We start from the raw sequence: 26,082 nt of genomic DNA, 5'->3' as shown, positions 1-26,082 counted from the left end.
GAAGTGAATGCACTTTTGATGCCGTATTCCATCCCGGGTGTGGAGTCGCAGTCCGTATTTATGGGCAGTGGCACTGCTGCCGATTATGGCAGTTAGCGTGGCACACGGATTATCCCGCTTTTGACAGCCAGTTCTCTCAGCTCCACCTCGGTGAAATTCTGTTTCGTCCGGACGAGACCAGACCAGACCAGTCCAGACCAGACCAGACCAATCCAATCCAGCAACACCGAGCACCGAGCGCCGAGTCCGTGCTCGCAGCGAATTTCATTATTCATGCCTCCTCGCAGCCTACGGGCAGCAGCCAACCAGCTGTAGGTGAGCTTTAAAAATCAATTAACCTTGATTGTGGCCCAGGCTTAAAGCCCATTGTAACCATTCAATATTTAAACAGGGTGGTTGTGGGTATACTCGTGAGTCATTTAACATTTGCCTAGACTTCTGCTGACAATGGGTTTTTTTAGGTGCATCATCGTACAGGGTATTCCTTAGTCATTAGACGAGTTCTGATTGTAGTGCTCTTATTTGTTTTTTGTATTGATTCTCCCATTGCTGTTGGCATTTCCGCTTGCCTTTTGTTTATTATGTAGGCTTTGCGGGAGAGTGGGAGTGGGGCGGACGTGGTGCTACGGTTGCCATTGCCATTGATGGCTTGCAATATTGAACGTGACAGTTGGCCTGTCGACCCAGAGAGAGCTCTCACGCCCTCTCCTCGTTACAGGTGGCTGTCATGGCAAATGTTAATTTTAATAATGGAAGGGCAGCCGACCCGAGCACCCAACGCCCTGCTCCCTTTGTCTTTATATCGCTGACGATTCATAACAAATAAATATATAAAAATCTTATGAAAATCGCATTTCAAAGGTCAAAGTCAGTGGAAACGAATCCCAGCGAGAAATCCGAGCCCAGTCATAAAAATGAACCCAAAAACCCGACAACCCGAAATAGCCTAAACCCTAACAACAACTGTCTGTCTGTCTGTCTGCCTGAGCCGCCTTTGTCCGAGAGCAACCAACAACAAAGCAAAAGTTAACATTATAATTTTTAATATTTTTGCTTTTAGCCTCCTGGGCAGAACATCATTTTTGTTTCTTTTTTTTTTTTGTTTTTGGGCCAGACCAATTCTCCAGCTCACTCTTTGTGGCTGGGTGTAAAGCTGTCAAATGCATGGCAGGGCTCCTAGAAAGGGCTTTTCCATGGGTGACTCTGTGTGTGTTTTTGTGTCGGTACGTGGTAGGTGAGGCTGCCAGCTGTGACGTGCCTTTGGAGATGTAGCAAAGCCTCTTCCACAGCCACACAGTCGAAAAGGATATTCACACACGAGCATCCCAACCATGGCAAACCTTGAGGGATCCCCTCTTTTTTCGCCTCTCACATGCTGCTTTCAATTTCAGCGCCTTTTCGGTTTTAGCTTTTGGTTTTGATTCTTTTCTAAGCCCCGTTTCTGCCCTACCCTGTCCCCATCCCATCCCTACACTGCCTTCGATTTCACGCAGCGCTGACAATTTTATGCCGCAGCCAAAGTCCCCCCCGGGCCCCGACTCTCTTTCATATCCTCCTGCGCCCGACCACCCGCCTGTAGTTTAGCTGTCTCTTGTACTTGTACAGCTGCTGCTGCTATTGGTGTTGCTGTTGTTTTCGCTCTTCTTATTTATTTGCTTAAATTTTCCTCCTTTTCTTCTTTTTTTTTGCTGGTTGTTTGCTGGAAGGGAAATCGAATTCGAATCACTTTCGGATATTTTTGGTTATAAAGTCGGAAATATTTGCGACATTATTGTTTTCGACATTTTTCTAGTTGTTCTGTTTTTGTTGTGTTCATTTTTTTGTTTTTGTTTTGTGGAGAAACATTTACCTCCCGCTTTTCTTTCGTTCCGGATTTTCCTCATCCTTTTCTCTTTTGTGTGTGTGTGTCTGTTTCTGTAGCACTGAAATTTATTGCTTCCAATCGAGTGCACGAAATAGCAACAACAATAAGAGGCAGGATCTGGAGTAACAGGAGTATGACCAGGAGCAGCAACAGCTCGTGAACAGTTCGCGCTCGCCCTTGATATACACGTGCGTCCGTGTCCGTGTCCCTATCCGTGTCCATGTCGCTGTCTCTGTCCCTGTCGTTGTCTCTGTCCCTATTTCTGTCTGTTTCCCTGTGAATGTGTGTGTGTGTCCACCCGCACATCCAAGCCCGCTGGTAACATATTGAAAAGGAAGCACATGTAAGCAAAATTGACAAGGCTAAAGGATATCGATGTCTGCTTATAATGTGCAACATATTAGACCTAAGCACACGTTCGCAGACTTCGCTCTATAAATAACAGCAGCAGCAGGAGGAGCTGCGGTAGGAGAAGGCCTCGCAGGACTCTCCCATAATCAAAGTTGCCGCCAAAACAGTTTTCACTTTGGATGCCATTATTTTGCTGCCCTGCCCTCCACCTCCACCTCCACCTACTCCTGCTCCTTTCCCTGCTCCTGCTCTTGCCACGGATGTCCTTTGCTTGGGGCCCTGCGGCTAATATATGAGTCCATGTCGCCCTGTTTGGCCTGGCATGGCGTGCCGTTGCTTTTGTTTTGCTTTGACCCAGGCCCGAACCCCCCCGTGCTGGCCCGGGACTAGGACTAGGCATATGAGGCCGGCAGTAGACTCGAGTCGAGTCGAGTTGAGTTGATATTGATGATGTTATTAAAATAATAAATTATTTGAAAATTATGAACTGCTGCCATTTCTCATGATGCTGTCGGGGCTCAATGAGGAGGTGGAGCAGCGCGCGTATAAATCAAAGGTAGCCAGGACCTTAAGCATGGGCGGAACTTCTGTCAACCGCACACGTACTCGGGACACACTCGCTCCCACTCAAAGCTCAAAGAGACTATAAAATTAGCAGATGAATAAGCCTAATTCAAATTTGGGCTCCCTCGATTTTAAGGCAATCCTTGCTTTATCCTTACCTGTAAAGTGGTTTGCCAGCACTCTCACGAAACCATAGGACCATATACACACGATCGTCCTTCGCCTCCGGCTCTATGTCGCACGGCAGGGATGCGGTGCGTCCCAGTACTGCCTCCACGGCCACTGTGGAGACTGCAAGAAAAAGGAAAGAGGGAAATATAAATACAATTATGAGCGTCATCATCGTCGTCGTCGTTCGAAGTTCAATTGAATGGAATGGCTAGCCTCTCGCAGGAGAGGGAGTGGCTTCTTCAAATGTCATGACAAAACTATTGCCAAAGTCATTAACACAATATGAAAATGTCCTTTTTTGTTCAGCACTGAGCTCGGTCGGGGTGTTGCCGCAATTACTTGGACTCCTTCGTCGATTTCTTACAAATGTCAACAAAACGCTGCCTTTTAAGTGTCACGTTGACTCCGACTTCTCAGAGAAGGTTGCCACAACGTTGAGCACGCAAGCCACCAACCGCACGACAACCAACTCCAAGACCCCCGTACCCCCAGACTTGGCCCAAGCTCAAGCCCAAGCCCAAGTCTAACCCCCTCCTAACCGCAATAGCCTCTCCCGGTACCGTTCATCGTCGTTGTCGTCGCTGTCGTTGTAGTCGCATAATCACAACCAAGTACGTGAGTGGGAATATTAATGCCAAATTGAAGGCACCGGCACCGACAACGATGACGTCGACAATGATGATGACGATGGCAATGGCTATGGCCGTCGAGGCGACTGGCTGCGATTTCACGGCAGCCTCATCTTTTGCATTTAAACTGCCAATTGATGTCACTGAAAATAGATAAATGCTAAGGGCGGCGTTGCTTCCGGCTCAGGAAACGCCGCCAAACAGAGTGGACCCCATTCCAAATCAAATCCAATCCAATCCAATCCAAGCAAATGACAATGGATTAAAGCTGGCTAAAACAGCCAACGTTAAAGTCACTCATACTAGCTCATAGCCATTGTCTGTGCCTCTAATTGTCCCTTGGCGTGAGCATTATCAAAGTGGCAGAAGTGGGTGCAGCTGGGGGTGCTGTTTGGTTGGTTTCTGATAGCTCAGAAGTCGTAAATTAATAAGAGAAACATGAACTGTAAATGCATGTCAATCAATCAATTCGATGAATAAAACATGACTGCACAGAAAAGAGTTCTGAGTCCTACCATATTGATTTTTGACAGTTTGCTAAGGAGCCAAATTCTTTCAAGCTTAATCAAAAATAAAGAACGAACTACTGTCACTATGATCGTGAAAAAGTGTCAAGATAGCAAACAATAAGCGAAAGAAAAGCAGAAGGCAATAGGCAATTCCCAAATAAATGCAGACGATCTGCTAATAAAAGCTCTATATCAAGAAAATACAATATCTTGATCTTGAAAAGGAAACTCTGATCATGAACACTTGCGAGTATTTAACTCCAATATCTCCAGCATGCATCAGAAACGGGCTCCTTTATCACTTATTTTATGGGAAGCTTTTACCACGAATATGAGCACTTTTACTTCAATTGAATTCCCTCGGTGTAAATCAGAAAAAAGAGAGATATTCGCAGAAGATTGACGGTCTCTTTACGCCCACGCATCGATTTCTATATCGAATGTATACGTACGTATGCACATATACGAGGAAAAATTGAAAATTCAATTGCTCACCTGTCCAGCTGTCAAAACCCAGCAACTCGAACACATCCATCATGAACCTATTTTACAGCCTGATGCTCATTAATACCCAAAAGGGAGCCTCGCAATCATGTTACGCGTAATTTAATTTCTACAGCCACCGACATCAAGCGAGAGAACGCCCACAACGGGTCGGGTCGGGTCGGGCCGAAGGAACCAAAAGGACCAAAAGAAAAAGAATAAAAAGATGGTGCGAGCTCTGGGAACCAAACCAGGACATTTCTCAGCCTGCAGACGATGCCAAAAATTGTTGACATTTATTTAATATGCGCACGTTTTATAGAAAAGCAATTCCCAGTCGGATAATTTATGGCACACTACAGAAATTTGCACATGAAAACGCTCCCACTGCCCCACCAAAAACAGACGCACGAGCGGACGCCCACGCAGACAGACAGACAATCAGGCACACCGATATACACATGTACGTATAGGCATGTACATCTATGTGTAGGTACAAGGATGTATCGGTGTGTGGGCTGTCGCAAAACATGGTAGCAATTTTCGTGCGTTTGTAATTCCCATGTAAGATGTCAAATGCTCAACGAGTAGACAGAGCACAGCAGACAGACACAGTTAGGCCCTCTATCAGTTAGCTACTGTGTCCCAGTCTCCCGGTCCCCCGGGCGGGTGGCGACAGTGGGCTGCAGCAGCAGCAGCAGCAGCAAATTGACATAATTTGTGATATGCGCCTCCGACGCCGCCTCCATCATCTTCATCATCGTCCTCCTCGCGTGGTGCTTGTCAGCGTCAGCGTCAGCGTCGTCGTCGTCAGCGCTGTTCGCGCAAGCGTAAGTGTGTAATGAGTGATTTGCCCGTGAGGCTCACATGGGAATCGTGGGGCAGAAGGTAGAGAGAGGGAGAGGGATAGGACGAGGGGGAGACCCTTCCATTTCCAAAGACCACAGAATCAGGCAGCTAAAACCAACTGCCTGGATTTGGGACAAAGTGGCGCGTGCTGCGGCTTAGGTGGCAAGTTGCTTCTGAGGTCACGGGTTTGGGGCGCCACAAGAGGCAACAGTTCAGATGGACAAATGTCGATGTCCCTTCCGAATGTCTCTCCATCCATTCACTTGTACGCCTCTGGGGTATGGGCTTGCGTGCGAGTAGGTAAATAGGTCAATTCAGGATTATTAGTGCAAATCGCAAGAAATAACTATTTAAGGCTGGTTATTTGCAAACAGTTATTTTTTCAATCTGTCATGACATTTCAGGGCTTTGGTCATATCTGGCATTTACTTTGCAAAGTAAACTCTGGGGATAGATATAATTATGTTTACAATTAGTATCCCAAATCATTGCTGATGGAATATCAAACTGTTTGTTTTCTATGATTTGTATATTCTCAAATTCTACGTTTTTTAATTTGTCTGTTGTCCTAAGTTCATCCGCACACTATCTTCATTTTACAAACATTCAAAATAATCAAAAAAGGGGAACGCCAAAGAAAACAGATTGGAGATTTCCTTCACATTTCCTTTGGTTCCTTTGGTTGCTTTATACAACGTCAACTTTTCCTGGGTTACACAGTGTCATTTCACTTTTTTATGCTGGCTAAAGTAGAAAACAAATACAAATTTCATTTTTTTGCTCATGCTCTTGTGGCACTTGACTCTGCTCCATCTTCGTTTCTTATTTTTTGTGTTGGTTTTTTTGTTATGAAAATTGCCAACAGCTAGGCAACACATACTTAGCACGCACCGAGGCACACACAGAGACAGATGCAGAGCCAGCCCCAGCAGTGGATAGATAGGAGAACGCATACACAGGCTCACTCTCTGGCACGTCGTTGAGCGCACTTGGGTTATGCACATAGTATTTATATTTATATAGAAAAGTCGCATCGCTCTCTCTCTCCCTCTCTCTCTCTCTCTCTGTCTCTTTCTCTCTCTTGCTGTATATAAACGAAAGAAGCTGTGAAACTTATGCAAATTGCATTTCAGTGTCTGCGCAAAAGCCAACTCGACACAAAACACAGCGTAGCAGAAGAGGAGAAAGAAGACGCGGCGGCTGTATCAGAAGCGCCTAAAAGTATGCAATGCTAACGCGGCCTGCTGCAAAAAGTTGTAGAAAATGCGCATAATGAAATCCATGGCTACGGCTACGGCTAAGACTCCAGCAGCGGCAGCAGCAGCAGCAGCTTCTCAGCTTGGCTTGGCTTGGGGCTTGCTTGCCTTTCCACGTTCCAGTTTCGCGGCAAAGCTGATTCTGGTTCTGCTTCTGCCACGGCTGCTGCTGCTGCTGTTGTTGTTGCTCAAGAGAGCGCCAAAGTTTTTCTTCTCGTTTCACGCTACAACCACAAGGATGGCGGCACCGACGTCGCCAAGCCCTGAGCATGGTAATTTCTGCAGGTCTTGGGTGTGTGTGTGTGTGTGTGTATGCACTTAACTGTAGACACTTGTAAAAATAGTGTGCGACTATATAGCAGCCACTGACGTTGTCGCTGCCGTCGCCACCGCCGCCGCCGACCCTGGCCAACGCCAACGGTAAAGCAGGTCACGTGTGGCATAAACGTGCCATTGCGTCAGTCGCTTCTTCTTCATATTCTCGTTGTTGTTGTTGTTTCTGTAGTTGCATTGTTATTGCTGTCTTGGGTGTAGGAAAATTCCTTAAATAAATATGTACGAGTATGCCAGTGTGTGGCGTGTATGAGGATGAGTCTGTTTTTCGCAGCACTCTCACACGTGCATACTCATGGCTCGTATGTGTGTTTGTGTAATTGAGATGAAAGTTAATGGCCAGCATAGCATACTTTTGAGCGCCCAAATCGCAAGCTAACAAAATGCCAGACAATGCCAGACTGTGCGTCTCTATAGTGGTGTGCGTGTGTGTGTGTGTGTGAAAGTGAATGCCAACAAAAAGGTATTGTTATTGTTGTTTTTGCTGCTACTGTAGTATTGCCTAAGTGGCACAAGGTAAAGTCGCATTGCTGCTGCGGCTCTGCATCCGCCTCTGCCTCTGGCTCTGACTGTGGCTGTGGATGTGGCTCCGGCTCTGGCACAGGCAGGGGTTTTCTGGCGCCTGTGCCACGCCCTCATTTGTGTTGGTAGTGCAAACGTATATGTGCGTGTGTGTTTGCACTATTTGCACTAATTTAGTTGAAAACAAACAAAGTCCTTTGTTCAATTTTCGCCTCTCAGATTGAAGCGCCGCCACGAGAGTGGAGAGAACGAGAAAGATTCTTGGCCAAAGGGTGCATTTGTGCTGTGCTGCAGAGCTTTGTGGAGCAAAAAGAACACGAAGAACAACAGCCGGTGGCAAGTGTTAACCTATTTTCCGCTTACCCCCACTCTTTCACTCTCTCTAGCTCTCTCTCTCTTCATCTCGGCAGGGCGTAATTAGCAAAGTATTTTTTGTTTTCTTATATTTTCCATAGACCTGCAGTTAAGTGTACAATCTAGAGTCTAGGGTCTCTCCATTTGGCCTTGGGCGGGATCAGGCAATTACCATGTCAATTGACAGGCGCCCGAGTCAACAAATTCAAATTCAATTTCGGCATAATAAATAATATGCCAGGGCCAAGAACAATCGTGACAGTCATGATAGCAGAAGGCAGAGAAGGCAGAGACAAGCAGGCAGTCAGTCCAAAAGTAAAGAAAACTGGGGCAAAAGCAAATATGAACGTACTTGTTCTTTTCGGTAAATAGGCCGGGGGCTTGGACCCTCTCTCCACCAACACAAAACAATGAGAAAGCGAAACAACGAAGGAAAATAACAAGCTGGCAAGCAAGCACGCTGTGGCTGTCTATATTATTATTGACCTTCGGCTGGCTGGCATTGCGGCAGATGAGTGGGAAACCGATTATTGATTTCACTTGCCTGCACAGGCAATCGATATTCCGATATGTATGTCCTTTAAGCAAATGACATTGAGTCGCCTTAAAAGAATTTCCACAGCGTATACAGCTCACATTACACAGCATGCCGCCCCTTGGTTGCCAGAGGTCGGAGGCTAGCCTGGGGCATACGCCTCAACTTGCAGCTGCCGGCCGAAGTTCAGATGCTTACCGCACAAACAATGACCCCAAGTCAGACTAGTCCAGCTCGTTACTCTCTCTTTGTCTGAGATACCCTCGGCAGTCTGATGCCTTGGATGCCAGGAATTACATCAATTACAGTGGAGACTTGTCTTCAAACCTTCAAACCGTACTGACCGAAAAAGTAAGAATAACGAGCCGGGCAGCGGCATGCAGAAGGCAGGACCTTAGGGCCGCCTTACAATGCCCCAGTTCCGTGCTCTGCTCCCTCACCTCCCTCGATAGCCCCCCTCTCAAACTAGTCACGATTTCACTACTCCACACTGGCCCAGCCATCGTTCCACTCGTTCGCACAGTGTACATTTGACCCGAAGTGCATTGGTCATCACGTGTGGCCATGTGTCTGCATTTGAGTGCACTTTGGTCAGCAATTATTTTACGTTGAGGTCGCATTAGAGGTGTGCGCTCTCGCTGCCAACAAAGTTGCCTTAGCCACGACGTATGTGAGCGAGGGTTGACTGACGAAAATCCGGCAAACACTAAACACTAAACACTAATGTGTGTATATGTTAGGGGATATCAACCTTTTGAGCAGCCCTCGCAAGAGGCCAGCGCACAAAAAGTCTCACCCGACACCCAGAACTAGTCAAGGCATAAAGAACAGGAGCTTGGCCAGATCTGCCATCCCACCTAATGGTAGTTTCGTACACAAGGGATCGAAGAGCAAAGAGTCAGAAACAGAGTCACAGGCAGACCTATCAGGATTGGGTTAGAGAAAGAGAGAGAGAGGAGAGAAAGAGAGAGACAGAGAGAGTCTCTTTCAAAGTCGGCAACCCGCAGAAGTACCGGTTTTTTGGGCAGGAAGGCAGGCAGGGCACAGAGAACAGCCAGGGGCACTGGCACTGGCAATGGCACTGGCACTGGAAGCATATTGAAGTACTGTTCGATGCCAGCATTTTGCAGCTGCATTGTCATGTCAACCGATAAATTCACACATACGTGCCCGCATACCAACAAACAATTGGCACCTTTGGCAATCTTTTTTGGGCCACGTCGCAATTGCAAGTTGAAGTTCGAATTGGAGCAGCTGCTCTGTGTCGAACTCCAGGCCCCAGACCAGGACCCAGACCCAAAAGAGGTCGCTCCTGTCCTGGCCTGTCCTGGCCTGGCCTGTTCTGGCCCGGCAAAGTGTGTGCACTGAACTGTTAGTTATGTTCGCTGGCAGGCAGCACACAGGTCGCATACGTTACGTTTCCGCTGCTTGACTACTGAGCGGAATGTCTATCAACTCAATGCCGGCAATATGGCTGCCCTGCCTCTGCCTCCCGGGCTGTGGCAAAAAGGCTTTTGTGTGCGTGTCCACGGTCGCAGTACAGTAGTAATCGCGATGGCAAGGATAACATTGCCAATCGACAGCCCTGCCCCAACTGTATGCGCTGAATAATATAAAAAGTGCCAACAGAAAAACTGAAATAGTAGCCCCAAAAGAAGTTTTTTAGTCACCTTAATTATATTGTGTTTAATAAAATCAATTAAAAAGAAAATTTAGCAAATATGACTAATTTATACTCTACAGGAAGTTTCAGTTTGATAGAAATAGAGTAAAAGTGAAATAAGAGAGACAAGTATCTGCATTTATTTATCAAGCAAGTGAATTAATTAGTTGAAAATAAAATTCGTAAATATTAAGACTATTATTAAGATATTAAAGACTAAAACCATTGAAACATCTTAGGATGCTTCGTTATTATCATTTCCAATTTAAAATATTTAAAGAGTATTAGACAGTTTTTTGATATTTTATTAAACACTCATTTAAAATGTCAACGAATAATACCCATGAAAAAATTAAACCGGATTGGTTCGTGGTACTAATTGTCCCCATGCCAAATGTGGGCGTTATATTGGCATTATCCCCATTTAAGAGTATAGTGGGAAATCCGTTTTTTGTTAATCAGTTTTAATTACTCCACGTTCGGGTTTTTATGGGTATGTGCACGAGTGTGTGCCGTGTCAGAGAGCTTACAATGTGTGTGTGCAACTTAAAGAACCGCATGCAGTGTGGCCGTATAAAAAGCCGCAGCATACTTATGCCAGAGAGCTTCAAAAGTTTTTGCCAAAATGCCTATGGCAAACATTTTGGTAAAGATTTTGCACAGAGAGCTCTGCGATTTGCAGACAGTTAGGCAAGGAAAAAGTTTCCCCCCTCCTCTTTAGTATCGCTGCGAATGTGTGTGTGTAAGTGTGTGCTTCTGAGGGTATGTGGCAGTGCGGGTTGCGGGTGTGTGTGTTTGGTTGCAGTGGAATTTGCAATTATTGCCGCTTAGCACAAAAATTCCTTGCATGCCTGCGTGCCCCCACATTGAATGTAGCAACTTGGAAAAACTATTGTCAAGAGTTTTTCGACTCACACATACATACACACACGGCGACCCACACACAAGCACACGAAACACCAATGAATGACAAAAATGAATTTTAATAAAGTTGAGCAAATATTTGCATATTTGCATGGGCGCTAAAAAGTTTCATTGACAAACTTTACCCACTACCTCGGCACGGCGCCAGACAATAAACCAATTCGAGTCCATTCGCTGGCAATGTGCTGGAATTTCGATTTAAATGTGACCAACTTTTGATGCGGGTATGCGTTGGCTCTGACGTCGGCGTCGGCGTCGGCTTCGGCTTCGGCCAGCACTGTAATTAGCTTTCGGCTTCACAAGCCTCAAAGTATTAAAGTCAATATTATGCATATGCCCTGTCCTCTCCTGTCATTCCCTAGCCTGTCCCTTAGCAAACATTTGTCCAGGTTCCAGGACCCAGGCCCAGGCCCAGGCTCAGGCCCAGATCAGCTCAAGCTCTTTAAACTTTCTTTGGCAAATCAATTTTCCCGACCGTGAACACGTAGCTGGCCGTAATAACTTTAAACTGTTTTAAAACTCGGCGGGAAAAATTTCATTACCTTTTGGTGGTGGGATGGACGGGTCTGGAATGGAATGGAATGGCCAACCTTTTTGGTTATTTTCTGCCGCTCTCAAAGTAAATATTTGACAAGACAACGGAAACAACAACAACAGCAGGCAGCGGCAACAGCCATCAGCATCGTCGCCTTCGTTGTCGTTGTCCTTGCCGAAGCACTTAAAACCTAATTAAATTTGCATTACAATTTTTTCGGTTTTTATTTCATTTTTTTTTGTGTTCCTGTTACTTTGTTGTTGCTGCCTCTAATTTTATTTTGAAAAACATCCATGAGCATGCACCCGAAGGCAGAACAGACAAAGGATACCAACTGGGCCTGCCCAGTTGACAACCAGGGCCAGGACCAGGACCAATTCAGAACAGTCCATCCCATGCTAGCTGGTCTTCGGGGAAATATCAATAGGCAAAGGGCAAGGCAAGGCCGAAGAAAGTCATGAAAGCTTGGGCACATTTTGGAATTAATATAATTCATCATTTTGCTTTGATCTAGCTGCCAACGGAAGAGAGGCATGGGTTTTGAGTACGTTCGCAATTAAAATCGTCTTTGACTCTTCATTCCAATATGATTTTATAGGGAAGACAAGTCTTATAGGCTTAGTAGCCCTTTTTGGTTTCCAAATATAACGATTGTTAGGTGGTTTTTCTACTTTCTATGTACATCATAAAGCGCTCAGCACCTCAATACTTCCCAAACTACAGCAAAGTGTAGGCTTAAAGTTGAATTTCCCTTTGAAACGTGTCGTTACCACTGCAACTCTCCGACTGAATAGGCCAAGAAGCCTTCTTTTTTTTTGCGCTTCAGCACAAAAATCAAGAAAAATAATATACAAAAAAGTAACCGAAGCAGACAACGTGAATATGAATGTACACATGTGCCTGCTTGCATGTTTTATTCTGCAATTCCAAAGAAACATTTAAACTCAACTTTCCAGTTTCGTCTAGAATTTTTCTGTCTACTCTTTGTTGATTTTCCCATATAGTACTCCTACTTTCTGTTTCCTCTTTTTTGCGCTTGCCACCAAAAGGGTCTTTCAGACGCAGACTGTATTCAATGCAAATGCAGTAGAAGCAGATGTTCTGTCCAAATTGTATATTTATGAAAGATCTTTCACCGCTTGGCTGGACTTGAATACTTGGTTTTGATGCGGTCGCTAAGTCGGGTATTGAGCCTCCCAGAGCCGGGCTCATAAACACGTAGAATATTGGCCATCAAGTGGTGGGAGGAGGAGGGACTTGGGGCCATTGATCAAGCCCTTTTGAGGCCACCCAGGAAATCATTTAAAAGACATTAAAATTTATTTGAGCGCTCGTTAAAATGTCAGCCTTACAAGTATATATACAATAAGCAATAAGCAATAAAAAGTGCGTGAGTCAGTAGAGTCCACTCCAGGCAAGAGGTGGGACTAACTGTAGATGTTATGTAAATGGCAGGAGCGAAACACGTGTTTTGGAAAAGCGAAGGTTTAAAGCCTTTCGGCTTCATCAGGCACGGCGTATACGCAATAAGTTTCTTGAGCTGCAAACAAGAGGGTGGGGTGGATGGGAGAGCGGTAGAGCCGGACAGCTGCAATAAAGTAAAAACTCAAAGATTTATTTCTTCCACGAAGTTGTGCTTGTGCTGCTGCTGCACACCCATACCCATACCCATACCCAATGGCCAGATATATAGATACAGAGTTTGTCTGGAGAGTAGTCCATATGTTGCGTGCAAATCACAGTGCAGGCTGGGATGGGGTGTGGCTCGGTTCCTCAGCAGTCTGCCTCAGTCTGACTGTCTGTCCATCTGGCTGTCTGGCTAGCTGCCTGTCTGCCACCGCTGGCTACTAAAGACGTTGCCAACAGGAAGTTTGCAAACCAAAAGCGGTAGCGGCAAGATTTATTATAAAAATGCTCATAGCTCAGGCAGGCAAGCGGCAGCATATTACGTTAAAAGTGCACACTGCCACACACAAACATTATATACCCATAAGAATTTACGTGTGTGGCCAAAAGCAGCACGAGCAGGGCAAAAGTTGGCAGCAAATTGTGCGGTCCAACACTAAGGCGGGCAGCTCTTAATTGCACATTTATTTAGGTTCGCCAAGGCAGTTCGCAGCGCACTCAGCTCGTGTCTGGTCTGCTCTGGTCTCTGGTCTGGTATGGCTTGGCCCGGCCTGGCTAGTCTGCTTAGTAGTTTATCATTCGCTGTACTTAAATTACGCCCTCTCTCTCTCCTGTTGCCACCCACACACAATCAAACACACACTCACACAGAGATAAAGCTCTAGGAACTTCCTCATATGAGCCGAAGGAAAAACTTTGTTCTCGATTCTGGTTCGCTGTTTTTTTTTTTTTGTGTGTGTGTGTTATTTTCCAGGAAGGAAGCAGCAGAAGCCTGGCAAAAGTTTTCGCCCCTTGACGCAGAACGGAAATCTGTATATTAAATGACTAATTATAGACATTTTATTACCTTGAGCAAGATAAATGGCCAACAGTTGAGAGGGCCAGCCGAACTCCGGCACCCATTTCAGTTACTCACCGCTAAACGAGCAACCATTCTAGCCAGAAGGGGAAGGAGTAGTAGTGGTAACAGTAACAGTAACAGTAACAGCTTGTCAGTTGGCAGTTGCCAGAACATTTTCAATTAAAAAACATTCCCGCTAACCTTGAGGAGAAGGATAGAAAGGATGCGCGGAGTGAAATGAAAAGAAAATGGGAAAATCCGCAAAATTAAAATGACAAAAGCGAGGCGTTTACTTTAAAATGCATTTCCACAGAGAGAGAGAGAGGCAGCAGAAGCAGCAGCGGCAGCGGCGTCGTCAGTGTTGTCCTCATTGTCGGCGGCTCCGGCAATTTCCACGTTACGTTTCGTTTCATTTCAGTTAGTGCCATCTGCTTCTCTGAAACCCTGCTCGGTGAAGCACCCAGTGGCACTCGGCGCCCATGTGTGTCGTGTCGTGTCCCCTTCAAATGCTGCAGTTGTTGCCTACACTTTCTACCCCCATGCCTCACCCTCACCCTCACCCTCACCCCGTTGACAGTACGAAAATTTTTTGCAAGTGCTGCAAATGAATTTTTTTCCTTGCCCGCTCTAGTTTTCGCCTTGGATGCCGGTTGCCATTGCCGTTGCCTTTGCCGTCGCCCTCCGCTCCCTTCTCGGTACATTTAGTGGCATCATGAGATGCTATTGCAATTTCCTTGCTTGTCGCACATACTAATTCGCCCACAGACCGGATAGACAGGCGCCCCCAACGGAACTGCTCCTGCCCCCCGCTCGCTTCCCTTCTCTATAAGCAATTTTCTATATACACAAGGATATATATAGAGTATATGGATGGAACAACAGAAAACATAACCACAAACCAGCGTTAAAGCAAAGTGAGTGCGCTCAAATGCTTTGCATAAACGGAAAGTAATAATTTAACGCAAAATTTCCTTTTGCTGATGCGGATTCTGCTTCTGCTCCTTCGTTTGCTCCAGCTCCTGTTTCTTACGCTTCAATGGATCTCTCTAAGGGAGGGTGGGTGTGTGTGTGTGTGTGTGTGTATGTGTGTATGTGTGTGTGGATGGGGGTGTGGGTGCAAATGCCTTTGCAGCTATTGCGCAAATTGAACTTTTAACTGTAGCACGAGCTTCCCCAGGCATCCGGTGCCAGCTGCGTGCGTCGGCAACTGCTGTTGCCACTTGCTGCTTGCTACTCCTGCTGCTGCCACAGGAAACGACAACATGACCTTCGGGCGGTTGCCGTTGCCTGCTTTAAATTTGTTTAGCATCTTCCGCTTATGATATGGCAATAGCCTCCAGATGCATATCATCTAAATGGTGCAAGTTAGTGGCAGAGTTCTGCCAACTTATTAGCCTTCTTGGCTACAGCCTCGGCATAATCCCCAATCAATGCCCAAGTGCTGCGACTTCCCCACCTAGCAGTTGCCGGTGTCAGGACTTTCGAAACATGTAAATCGCCTTAAAATGCAATAACACGTGCCCCAATGTATGCCCCACTATGTTGGCTCTTCTCCTCTCTGTTTCTTTCGGGTTTTTTCTTGGCAAACAATTCTTTTGGTGGCCGTGCTGCTGTGGCCCCCGCAACATAAAACTCTTACACTAAGTCCCAAATGCATGTTTACACTTGAGACGAATGTGCCAACAGAGAGAGACATGGGCGTAGTTGCTGGGAAATTGGTAATTAGCAGGAGGAAATGGGAAACTGTGAGAGGTTTACCTAGTCCGAAAAGGATTGAGGACAAATTAATTCGACCTCAGCTGACTTTTCGGAGATATTGTAGACAGCGCTCCCCAGGGGGCATCGCAGCGCCACTGACAAATGCAAATTTCATTTTCATGCTAGGCCAAATCGTCTTCCAAGCTAGAAGGGAAACGGAAAAACGAAAAAACGAAAAAACGGAAAAACATAGCTGGGTACCGCAAGCAACCAACTCCCAAGAAGATTTCAACATGTCCAAACATGCAAATTTTCCAGTCTGTCGCTGCCTCCTTGTTTTTCAACGTTTCGTTTCGTTCTGTTTTTCTACTTGTTTTCCCCAAGCCGAGCGCTAGAGCTAGAAAGAAATAAGTAAGAGAGGAAGCTGGAAAAATAGCAAACCCGGCAACCGGAAAAACGGAAGCAACGTGCGTGCATGCGTGACACAATTGAAGCGCCTAAAACGCCGAGCTCCAAGCTCCAAACTCCGTGCTCCGAGCTCCGAAAGCCCGAGCTGAACTGAACTGAACTGAACTGAAGTACATTGGACCTGAAGACCAGCTTCTGAGCTCCGGAGCTCCAGCGTCAAACCAGAGCCGAGAGAATATGCTTATCTTTTTCATACTCTCCGGCGTACTCGTGCTATCGGACCCGGAGGAATCGTTAGCCTGCCATTTTGGTCGCATTGCCTCCACAGGCAAACAAAACAGAGAAAGGGCAAAGCAGGGAGGAACCAGCACCTAAGGCAACAATAGACTACAGCGAAAGCAGGAAGAAAAAAAAATCAGCAGAGTGACGGCGAGGATGGAGAACGCACTCAAGTGATTTGACGATTGATTTTGCTGTGCTTTTGATTTGCTTTGCCCTTTTTCGGATGAGAGTCGCTCGGGTTATTCACCAAAACAATGTAGAGTAGGGTCGGGGGGAGCTGGAGCTGGAAAAGAGCATTGCCCGCAGCCGGCGACAAGTGCATAAAAATACACAATCAAATGGGAAAGGCAGCAGTAAAATTGTTTGGAAAATTGATTTTTCTTACATTTAACTGAGCATTCAATTGCTTATTTTCATTGGGTCGCAGCACCAGAGACAAGGATAGCGACACGGACAGAGGACAGGCCAAGAGTGCAAACAAGGCAGTACGAGTTCGAGTGGCAACAAAAAGGCGAACCATCAAGTGAAGTGGAAATATTGAATTATTTATATTCGTTGCACTGCGTTATGTTCTTTCCTTCTTCCGTTCTTCCGTTATTCCGTTCTCCCGTTCTCCTGGCTCGCTTTCTTTTCATCCCACTTCCGGGCTGCTCCTTTTGTTCTCTTTGCTGTTTGCTAATTTCTTTGATTGCCTTACCAGTTGGGGGGCCCGGCTCTGCTTTCTTTTTGGTATTGTTTGCCAATGCGCTATTTACTCTTCACGCACAAAAGACAAAGGCCATGGGTCCCGGCGCACTTGAAAATTGCCTCAAATATTTATACACGAAGCAAGCTTCGTTAGGTTACCTGCGGTTATTTGGCTGCTCTCTCCCCCCCCTGCCCCATCCATTGCTCCCATGTCCCACTTTCCCCCCATCATGAAGTATTCATAACACGGCAACTCAATTAATTAAGTACAAGTAAAACGCGCTGGTAGACCAGAATTAACCTTCGGCTGGCACATTCTGATATGAGTACTACATAATGCTAATTATTTTACATTGCGTTCGACGGCGACACCAATGAAACAGAGAGACCGACACGTAGGAGGAGCGGAGGGGGCAGGCCACCGAATGGAAGTTTCAATTACAAGTTTAGACAAGCGAAGGGCGGACGCCCTTTGACATGGGTAATGTGTTGCCAAAAGGAAAATGAATAATTATCAAGGGAATAACTTTCATTATAGTATACATATATATGGGCGGATGTGTATTGTAATATTGACTGCTCAATTTAATTAAGGGAAAACTGAACCATCAAAATGCTAAATTCCAAAGAATCTGGCACTCACTTCCTTCTATCAGAAGTCCTCTCTCTGCATAATATTTTGGAAACGACTGTCACTTGCACGGCTTCAATTTATTGAGGATAAGTACCCTACACCTGCATCTATTTTAGTAGCGATCGCAATCTGAGTTCGCGTTGCCTCAAAGTTTGAGGAAGAGAATTTTAATAAACCTTCAAGTGGAACTTTCTTTGATATCTGGTAAGCTTGAATGCAAAGTGGAGCTGTAATAATTATGACAGTTTCTTTGAATGGTGTCGCCTTACACCTTTTCACCATCCATCCTTTTGGTAACAATTCATAATGGGTCAATCCTTTGACCAAATTTTCACGAACCCTCTTTCGCGCACCTATTGATGTTGCTGTTGCTGTTGCTGTCTTGTTGCCACGACTGAACCACGCAACTTATTGTAGGTCCCGGACATGGCCCATGCTGGGCGACTGACTCCGTCCTGCCGTTGCCTCTGCTTTGTTGTTGGCACTGCTTTTGTTTTAGGCAACATTATTAATTTTAATAGAAAACTTTGCAAGAGCCGGGGACCGCTTGGGGGCTGGCGCTGGGTTGAAAATTAATGAGGGTTGTCCACTTGGCGCTTGTTGAATTTGTAATTTGTTGCTGGCCTCCCAGCTCCTACCGTTCCCATAGGAATAAGCGATGCGATGCTCTTCCTCGACTTTGAAGTGGTTTTTGTTGCTTGTTGTAAATGTTGCCCTGAGATAAGCGCCAGCGCAGCGACAAAGTGTAAGCGTGGCAATTATTTGGTGATTTCTCAATGCCCATCGCCATCGCCATCGCTCCAGGCTGGGGCTGGGGCTGGGCTGAAGCTGAGGTGCCAAAGACAAAGGCTTGCCCATATCGCGGCACTAAACTTAATTTAATAGGCACTTGGCAGCAGTAGCCGCCGCAATCGCAGCAACAGCAACGCAACAGCCCAACAGCCCAAGTGCGCATCAATTTTAAAGCCTGGGAGCACTCTAGTCAAGTGGCTGCTGCCACACATAAAATCACATAAATAAGCATAATAACTAATGTAAACAGGGCGAAGAGGAGCGGTCGCCGCGTAGAGTCTCGGTTTTGCATTTGCATTTGAGCGCGAGAAATTGCCGCAATAAATTGTGCCGTAAAAACACATCGACGTGTGGGCAGGAGGAGGAGGAGGACGAGGACCCCGTAGTATATGGCATGGCGTGGCTGACTGGTTTGAAGGTAAACTCAAATTGACACGATAGCGCATTAAAGGCAAAGTGCACACAATTACAATGAGTGGGCGCCAATTCCTGCGAAAAAAGTGCCTGTCGCTGGTGCCACTGGAACCGAGTGAAATAAATGCGAAAACTTCAAAAGCCGCTCAAGGTAACGCCAGCCAAAGGCTACAAATGTGGCCAATATAAATTCTCAATAGCTGAAGCTCAGCTGGGGGTTCCTGCTTGCCGCTCACCTTGTCACCCATCCAAGTCCGGAATTGTATGGCTTTGAGGTTTCCCTCTCCCCCAGCGTTCGCTCCCTCTCTCTTTCTGCCTTTGAGTGTGTGTTTGATTTTTATTACGCTGACAAATGGCGTGGCGCATTTAAGCCAGAACCCCTTTTTGCGTTCGGTTCCGTTTGGCAGTGAAAAAATTTGAATTTCAGCTAACCAAACAGCCAAACATATGCGTCGCCGTCGCTGCCGTCGCTGCTGCTGCTGCCACTGCCACTGCTGCAGCTTATGTAGCATACTTTTGAGCTTAGCGTGTAAGGCGCATAAATCGTGCAGCATTTTCTTTGCCAACCCGCGACATGACAGCTCCAGCCCTTCGCTCTCGGCAACCCTCCCGGAAAATCCATTTATTAGCCCTGCCTGAGCACAAAAAATTGAATAAAACTCGCGTCGCGCACCTAGGCTTCATTGATTTTTCCCCAAAATTTTCGCAGGAGCTTCAAGGTTACTTTAAGGCGAGGGGCGTTCTGTTTGCTCAAGATCTGCCCACTTGACTTTTGGCAGGAATTTGTTTAATTTGGCGTAAGACAAAGACAACCAAGCCGCCAAGACACCACCACCAGCAGGAGAAACAATGGCACCGCCGCCTCGTTGCCATGCATCAAATTTTAAACAGCAATCTACTCCGGCAATGTAAATACAAACCACGCGCTTGAGATTACGCTTTATGATACGTGATAACGCATTGCGTAACCTTTTCGCAGATAATCTTGTTAGGCGGTGTACGCCCATAGATGCCATCTCATCCCCCGCATAGCCCGCCTAACCCCCACCTCGGCCACGGCGTCAACGTCAAAAAGTGTCTTAGACCTTGGCAAAAGGTAAAAGGATACAGAAGCAGACCCTATTAGGCCTTGAGTCTCGTTGACTTTGTCTAGTTGTTTGCACCCCCATATATAAAGTGGGTTTTGGTGCTGGAGCGAGAGAGTTTTTTTGATAAAACCCCTTGGGGAAACAGATTTCCGAAAATTATTTACATAATTCTCAGGGAGTCACGTCTAGACGATCTTTACATATATAGATTCCTTGCGTATTTTGATTCATATTTTCTGCCTATCGGTGGTCTAAGATACGAGTAAAATTAACCTTGTAGATAATAAACGATCTTTATTGCCAGTATAAACTAGAGTACCTTTAGGAACTCTACATGATCACTTGAGAGTATTCAAACTTCAACATACGCAGGTCTTTTCCCCCTTTTCTGTTGACATCTTAACACTTGCCGCTTAAGAATGCCATGCCACATTTGGCAATGGTGACAGGTGCCTTTAGTTGGGTCTGGCAGGGCGTAAGGCATAAAGCTCTGATGTCATCAAAAATGTCACTCAAAAATTTATGAAAGAAAAATGTAAGAGAACGCATACTCGTAGACGAGACAGCAGACAAGCTGCGTTTGCTTTGCCTTTGCCCCTATCTCACACTCTCTTTCTGTGGAGACGTTGCTGCTGGTGGTGGTGTGTGTTTATCTTTGTCTGTGTGCGTGTGTGTGTGTGTATGGGTGAAGACAGCGTGGGAATGCCAGCAGCGGAACCTGGAGCTATTTCTATCGCATATAAACTCACTTAATGCGAGTGCATATTGATAAGAGACAAGGACGCGACAGGACAGATAGCGTGGATGATGGGGAGTGGGTAGGGAGGCTGTGCCTTCTCGTATCAGCAACAGCTGCAGGAAGTGCGCTTAAATGTGTCGTCTGTGCCGGATAAAGCGTTAAGCCTTTGCAAGGACAACGCATGTGGCTATGAATTATTATTGTTTGGGCCAAGAGGAACGGCACGCCCATTCTGATTCTGTCAGAGGATGGCTCTGAGGATGGGAAGGGAGGCTGTCACGTTTGCTTGTGTCGATATCGATTACCGAGGCGCAGAAATCAATTTTTGATGTGCTCTCAATAAGCCGCCACTTCCTGATTATCTGCTCCACATCCCCTATTGTTGTCACCCCTGCGTATACGCAATACTTTGCATATATTTTGTCCTGATTTTTAAGCTCTTCCCCGCGGCATTGTACGTGTCCCGGCGCCACAGGTGAATGAGTTTTCCAGCCGGTTGTCATGCAAATGAATCGCTTTTTTGTTGCTTTTTTTCGGCTGCAGCCGCAATCAAATTATGGGTGGAGATTGTTGGCACAAGCTATTAAAAAGTTTTCTGCCTAATTGCCAGCCACCAAGTGCTCCTCGATCCCATCTTAAGTCAAGCAGTCAAACAGAACAGCAAAGGACTGCCGTCAGAGGCAGACATGCATGCAATCACTTACAGCTCTCCACTGATAAGAAACTTTTAAAGCCAATTCCTGACTCTCTTTTGGCTCTCTCTCGATGCGCTGGGGTCGCACTTCGCTGCTCTGGGATTATCGCATATTTTTCATAACTGCGACGTGACTCCATTATAGGTCCCGAGCTGGGCTCTGCAGGTCCCGGGGCCTAGCTAAATCGTTCAAGTTCGTGTAAGGACATAAACGAATGCCACCGGGGTCGCATATTTGCGTTTGGGTCCAACCCATGGCTGGCACTGGCTCTGTGTCTTGTGCATGTCGCTCGCATATCTATTGATTAAGCCGAGCACTTTTGTGCAATTTAAAGTTTCACAGGTTTATTGACAGGTTTATGCCAAGGCACTGCAGCAAAACTAAAACGGAAAATCCGGAAAATTCCAAGGCTACAAAATTCCTGAAAGTAAAATCCCACAAGCTTGAGTACGGAATTTTCCCACAGCTCACACTTTAATATTCTATAATTTGCAACATTCTTCTACCGATGCCGTAGACTGATTATCATTTAAGCACGCATCGATGCTGAGAGTCCTGCCATTTCAATTAGGATCGACGAAAACTTTTCCAGTTTGAATATGGAATGTAAGTACTTTATCAGAATCATTTTGCTGCTACCTGCCTGCTTTGATGTCCCACATGTGCCAGTCTCTAATGCCTAGGCCCCAAGCAACTCGTAGTTGACCTGCTGCCAAAATATTTATTTTCATATCATATGCCTAAACCAGGCCTGAAGCTACAGACAGAATGGGGCAGAGACAGAGACAGAGAACCCCTGCTAATGGGATGCCCTTTTTTTGGGTGTTGCCAGGACAACGACGGCACAGGAGGAGTGGCCTCAGGTTAATGGCCTTAGTCATCATCTCTGCCTCACATGCACAGCAAATTACGGAATATACAATTACAAAGTACACTTTTCTAATTGTAATTGTAATTGTAATGCAGCGGGCAAGCAGCCCACAGCAAACAGGAGCAGCTGGAGCAACGCCACCAACAACAATGCAAACAGTTTAAGGGGCCCCCAAGTCGGAAGGTGAAATTATATGCCTATGCATACACACACACACACACACACAGTCATACACGCCCACACACGAACACACAGAGACATAAAGCTCAAGTGCTCATGTGTACATGTGTGCGTGTTGACATATTGTCCGGGTCCTGAGCCATGCTGTGGCCCTGGAGCCGGCTCCTGGGCCGCCCGCCTTTTGCTACGGCCTTGTTTTCATGTTTATTTGTTTGCCAAGTTAGTGTTAACTTTAGTCATTCAGCCAGATATCCGTCGCTGGCACTTCAGACTGCCTCCATTTGCAGTTGCTGTTGCTGCTGCTGCTGCTCTTGCTGCTGCTGCTGCCACTGCTGCCACTGCTGCACGTCGTCATTATTATAACGTGCTCGCCCAGCCAGTTACAATAACAACAACTGTACCTGGGCTAACAATGGCTCCAGCCAGACCCGGAGCCGAGCCCGAGCCAGAGCCAGAGCCAGAGCCGTAGCTGGACTGGCAAACGTAGACGCAGAGGCAGACCCAGACCCAGACCTCAGACACTAGGCTACACCGCATCCGTCATTGGCTCTTAGACATGACCTCATTAGCCATTGAAACGTGACTTGTTATTTGACTTGTTTCGCGAGCATTCGCTCTATCTCTCAGTAGATATTCATGTGTACGAGCATACGAGTATGTATGGACTTGTATACCATGTGCATGCCCGCTCAAACTCTAATTAAATTTGCTGTTGGTGCAATTTAGCTGAGCTCAACCACAGGACCGCGCATATGTTAGCGAAAAATGTCATTTCCAGCGCTGGGGCAAGAACGAGGACAGGACGACAGTCCTGGCCTGGTCGGAGCTAAACAATTTTCGGCTATTTCCGAACGGCAACGGTTGGCTGACCTCAACGTTTTTACTGCCACCCAGCCCCAACCGATACGAAATGCCGTTGCTGCTGCTGCTGCTGCTGTTGTCGCAACTGGGATTAGGCGCACCAGGCACAGCAATTTGCATTGCAAACAAAGTGAAAACAATCAATTTTATTGCAGTTGCATTTAGTTAATTAACACCAATGTGCAGCAAACGAACGGATAGGATAGACCTCGGCATCCAAGGATTACTGGTGGCCCAAATGAAATTCGTTGAAATGGAATTCAAGCAGATTTTGCCGCTTTCCCGCTCGTAAATTAGCCAGAATTAATTACTGCTCATTAATCAGGCGCAAAGACACAATCTAGCAGCAAGGAAATGCCAATGCAAGATCATACAAAAGGCGGCAGTAAAATTCAGTTCATTCCCCTCTTGGCTGTTTTTTTTTTTTTGCTGGTCAACACTCATCAACGGCCTGCTGCCCGGCCGTTGCTTTTGTGTGTGGCATGGCATTCATTCAATTTCAGTTTCTGCCGAGTATACCAAAAATCTGAACTCCAACGCTTGCCACAACTAATTTTGCCACTAATTGAATTTTCGCATTAAGCGCTGGCCAAGGGACGGGGATGCTCACGCTCTTGCTGATGGACGATAGACGATGCTGGCCATTTGACCAGGACGATGTCTGTCTGCGTGACTGTCCTCTCGCTGGTGGATATTTGGTTGTGTGCATGAGTGCCGCCGGAGTTAATTCCGTTGCCTCGATATCGATTTTTTTTGTTTTTTTTTTTTGCAGCGTCCAAGTTTAATTACTATATTCACTGGCGGGTAGCTATGCCCGGAAGCGAAACGGCCATTGTATGCCATTATATTGATTCAAGCTAACGAAACGCTGCAAGTGCAATGAATAATCCAACCTTAATATGTGTGCATATTTGGGACGCTTAACCCCTGGCCAACCTAGAAATTTCCTAGGAATAAGAAAGGAAACAATATACTTCTGGTATTAGACCTTTGTTAAATTCATAATTAATCAAATGGATCAATCTCAATCGGTTAGCTGCCACTGCAAGACTTCTAATCGGAGCTAAAACAAATAGAAAATGATTCATAAATTACGGGCATTTCGAGAAATCCACACCGAAGCCATTTAAATTCAATTTCATCAGTCATTATGCTGGCTAGGTTGAAACCAATCCAAACACACGCATGTCAAAGTTCATCGGCTGCTGCTACTCGCATTATTTACACTCGAAACCAGGCTCGGCCGCAGTGCAAATGTTTGAATTTATGTAGCGGTTTCAAATATTGAATTGAATATTATGGGAATATCTGAGAGCGTTCTGCTGGCTGGTCAGCCTTTCGGGCCAGCTGGGGCACGGCACACATCCATTGTGTTTGCTTGGTCCGGCGGCGGCATTACCAGTAGTTGGGGTATCGATTGCGTTTTGCTGTTTGTTTGCTGGCCAGGTTTAATAGCCACTGTTCTGCATGCATAAAATGAGTTCGGCCATAGTGCAATTTTCCATTAATACCCTTCAACCTTACATTTCCCCCATCTCTGTTACGAAACTTAATTCAAGTTGCATGCGGCGTCGTTACATTAATTGAAAACTTTGATTGAACACACACAAACAGATGAGGACAAATCTAAGCCACCACACACAGATACACAACACCCACACACACACACACCAATGCAGACACACACATGCTGGACTGGCTAACCGAGCTGCCCACATTCTGGTCTGCCGCTGTTCGGCTCTCCAACTTTGTTTGGCCTTTCCTTGGAACTCGACTCTACTCTACTCGACTCGACTCGACTCGATTCTGTCGCTGGACAGGCATTCATTTCCGTATGACTTGAACATTTTGCGGCTTTTCACTTTGCGGTTATCCCCAGCACAAACCGCAAATGTAAAACTAATGGCATTCCAAAATTTATGAATGCAATGCCCCGTGTATGCTCCTGTGTGTGAGTCCTTGAGTGGGTCTTCTGTACAGGGCTTTGATAATTATTTTGCCATTAGAATCCGATTAGTTGCAAAATTTCCGTGCCGCACATATGCAGCTTCATCTGTGTCTGTATGTGGACCAAACTTGGCCTGTGAGTCGAGTCGTTTGATTCATTTCCGCTGTCATGTGCGGTTTCTGGCTCCATCCCCGTTGCATTCCACCAACCACCAACCACCAACCACCATCCACCGCTTGGCTCCGCGAACTTCTGGTTGCAGTTTGGCTTTAAAAATTTAACGCCCATAAGCGCGATTATCAGAGGCATTATGAGCTGCCTGATGAAGTACAAACAGCTAAAATAAATAAGTCGCTTCTTAACCCTATGCGCTCCAGCATACAGCTTCCAGAGTCCCGCATCATCCGCACCATCCGCTACTTGGACTGGCAGCTTAAATATTTTCAGCGTCAATACGCTCGCAATTTCACCCATTTGGCATCAATAAACTATAAAAGCGAAATGCTTGCGGCTCTCTCTGTCTGGTGAGTTTTTATGGAGCCCAAAGAGAGGGAGACACGGTTCCGCCGCTGATGCTGCGGGCTGTAGTAAATATAAAAGTAAACGCCAAGTACATAGACAACACACAGTCAGCGCAAGTCAATGGCATGGGTCGGGTATGGTGGAAGGGCTGCTTGGCTGCATGGTTATATGTAGTGTACAATTTATGACTTGAGCGCATTCCACAAAAACATTTGCGCCTCGGTCTAGTCAGCACCAAAAAAAAGCAGTAGGGC

General features: G+C 46.1%; 1 protein-coding gene across 3 annotated transcripts in view; it reads right to left on the bottom strand.

The window, feature by feature from the left end:
* The window catches only part of side-III (sidestep III), an 86,400-nt gene that overhangs the window by 32,553 nt on the left and 27,765 nt on the right, over positions 1–26,082 (bottom strand). For all 3 annotated transcript variants that reach the window (XM_002137503.3, XM_033383462.1, XM_033383456.1), the window contains exon 6: positions 2,938–3,070. In XM_002137503.3, coding sequence (XP_002137539.3) covers positions 2,938–3,070 — 133 coding nt within the window. The remainder of the gene's footprint in view (positions 1–2,937; positions 3,071–26,082) is intronic.

This window comes from Drosophila pseudoobscura, chromosome 2 (genome assembly GCF_009870125.1).
Source record: "Drosophila pseudoobscura strain MV-25-SWS-2005 chromosome 2, UCI_Dpse_MV25, whole genome shotgun sequence".
NCBI lineage: Eukaryota > Metazoa > Arthropoda > Insecta > Diptera > Drosophilidae > Drosophila > Drosophila pseudoobscura.
The sequence above is the reverse complement of the archived record's forward strand: the minus strand, read 5'-3'. Positions and strand labels throughout refer to the sequence as shown.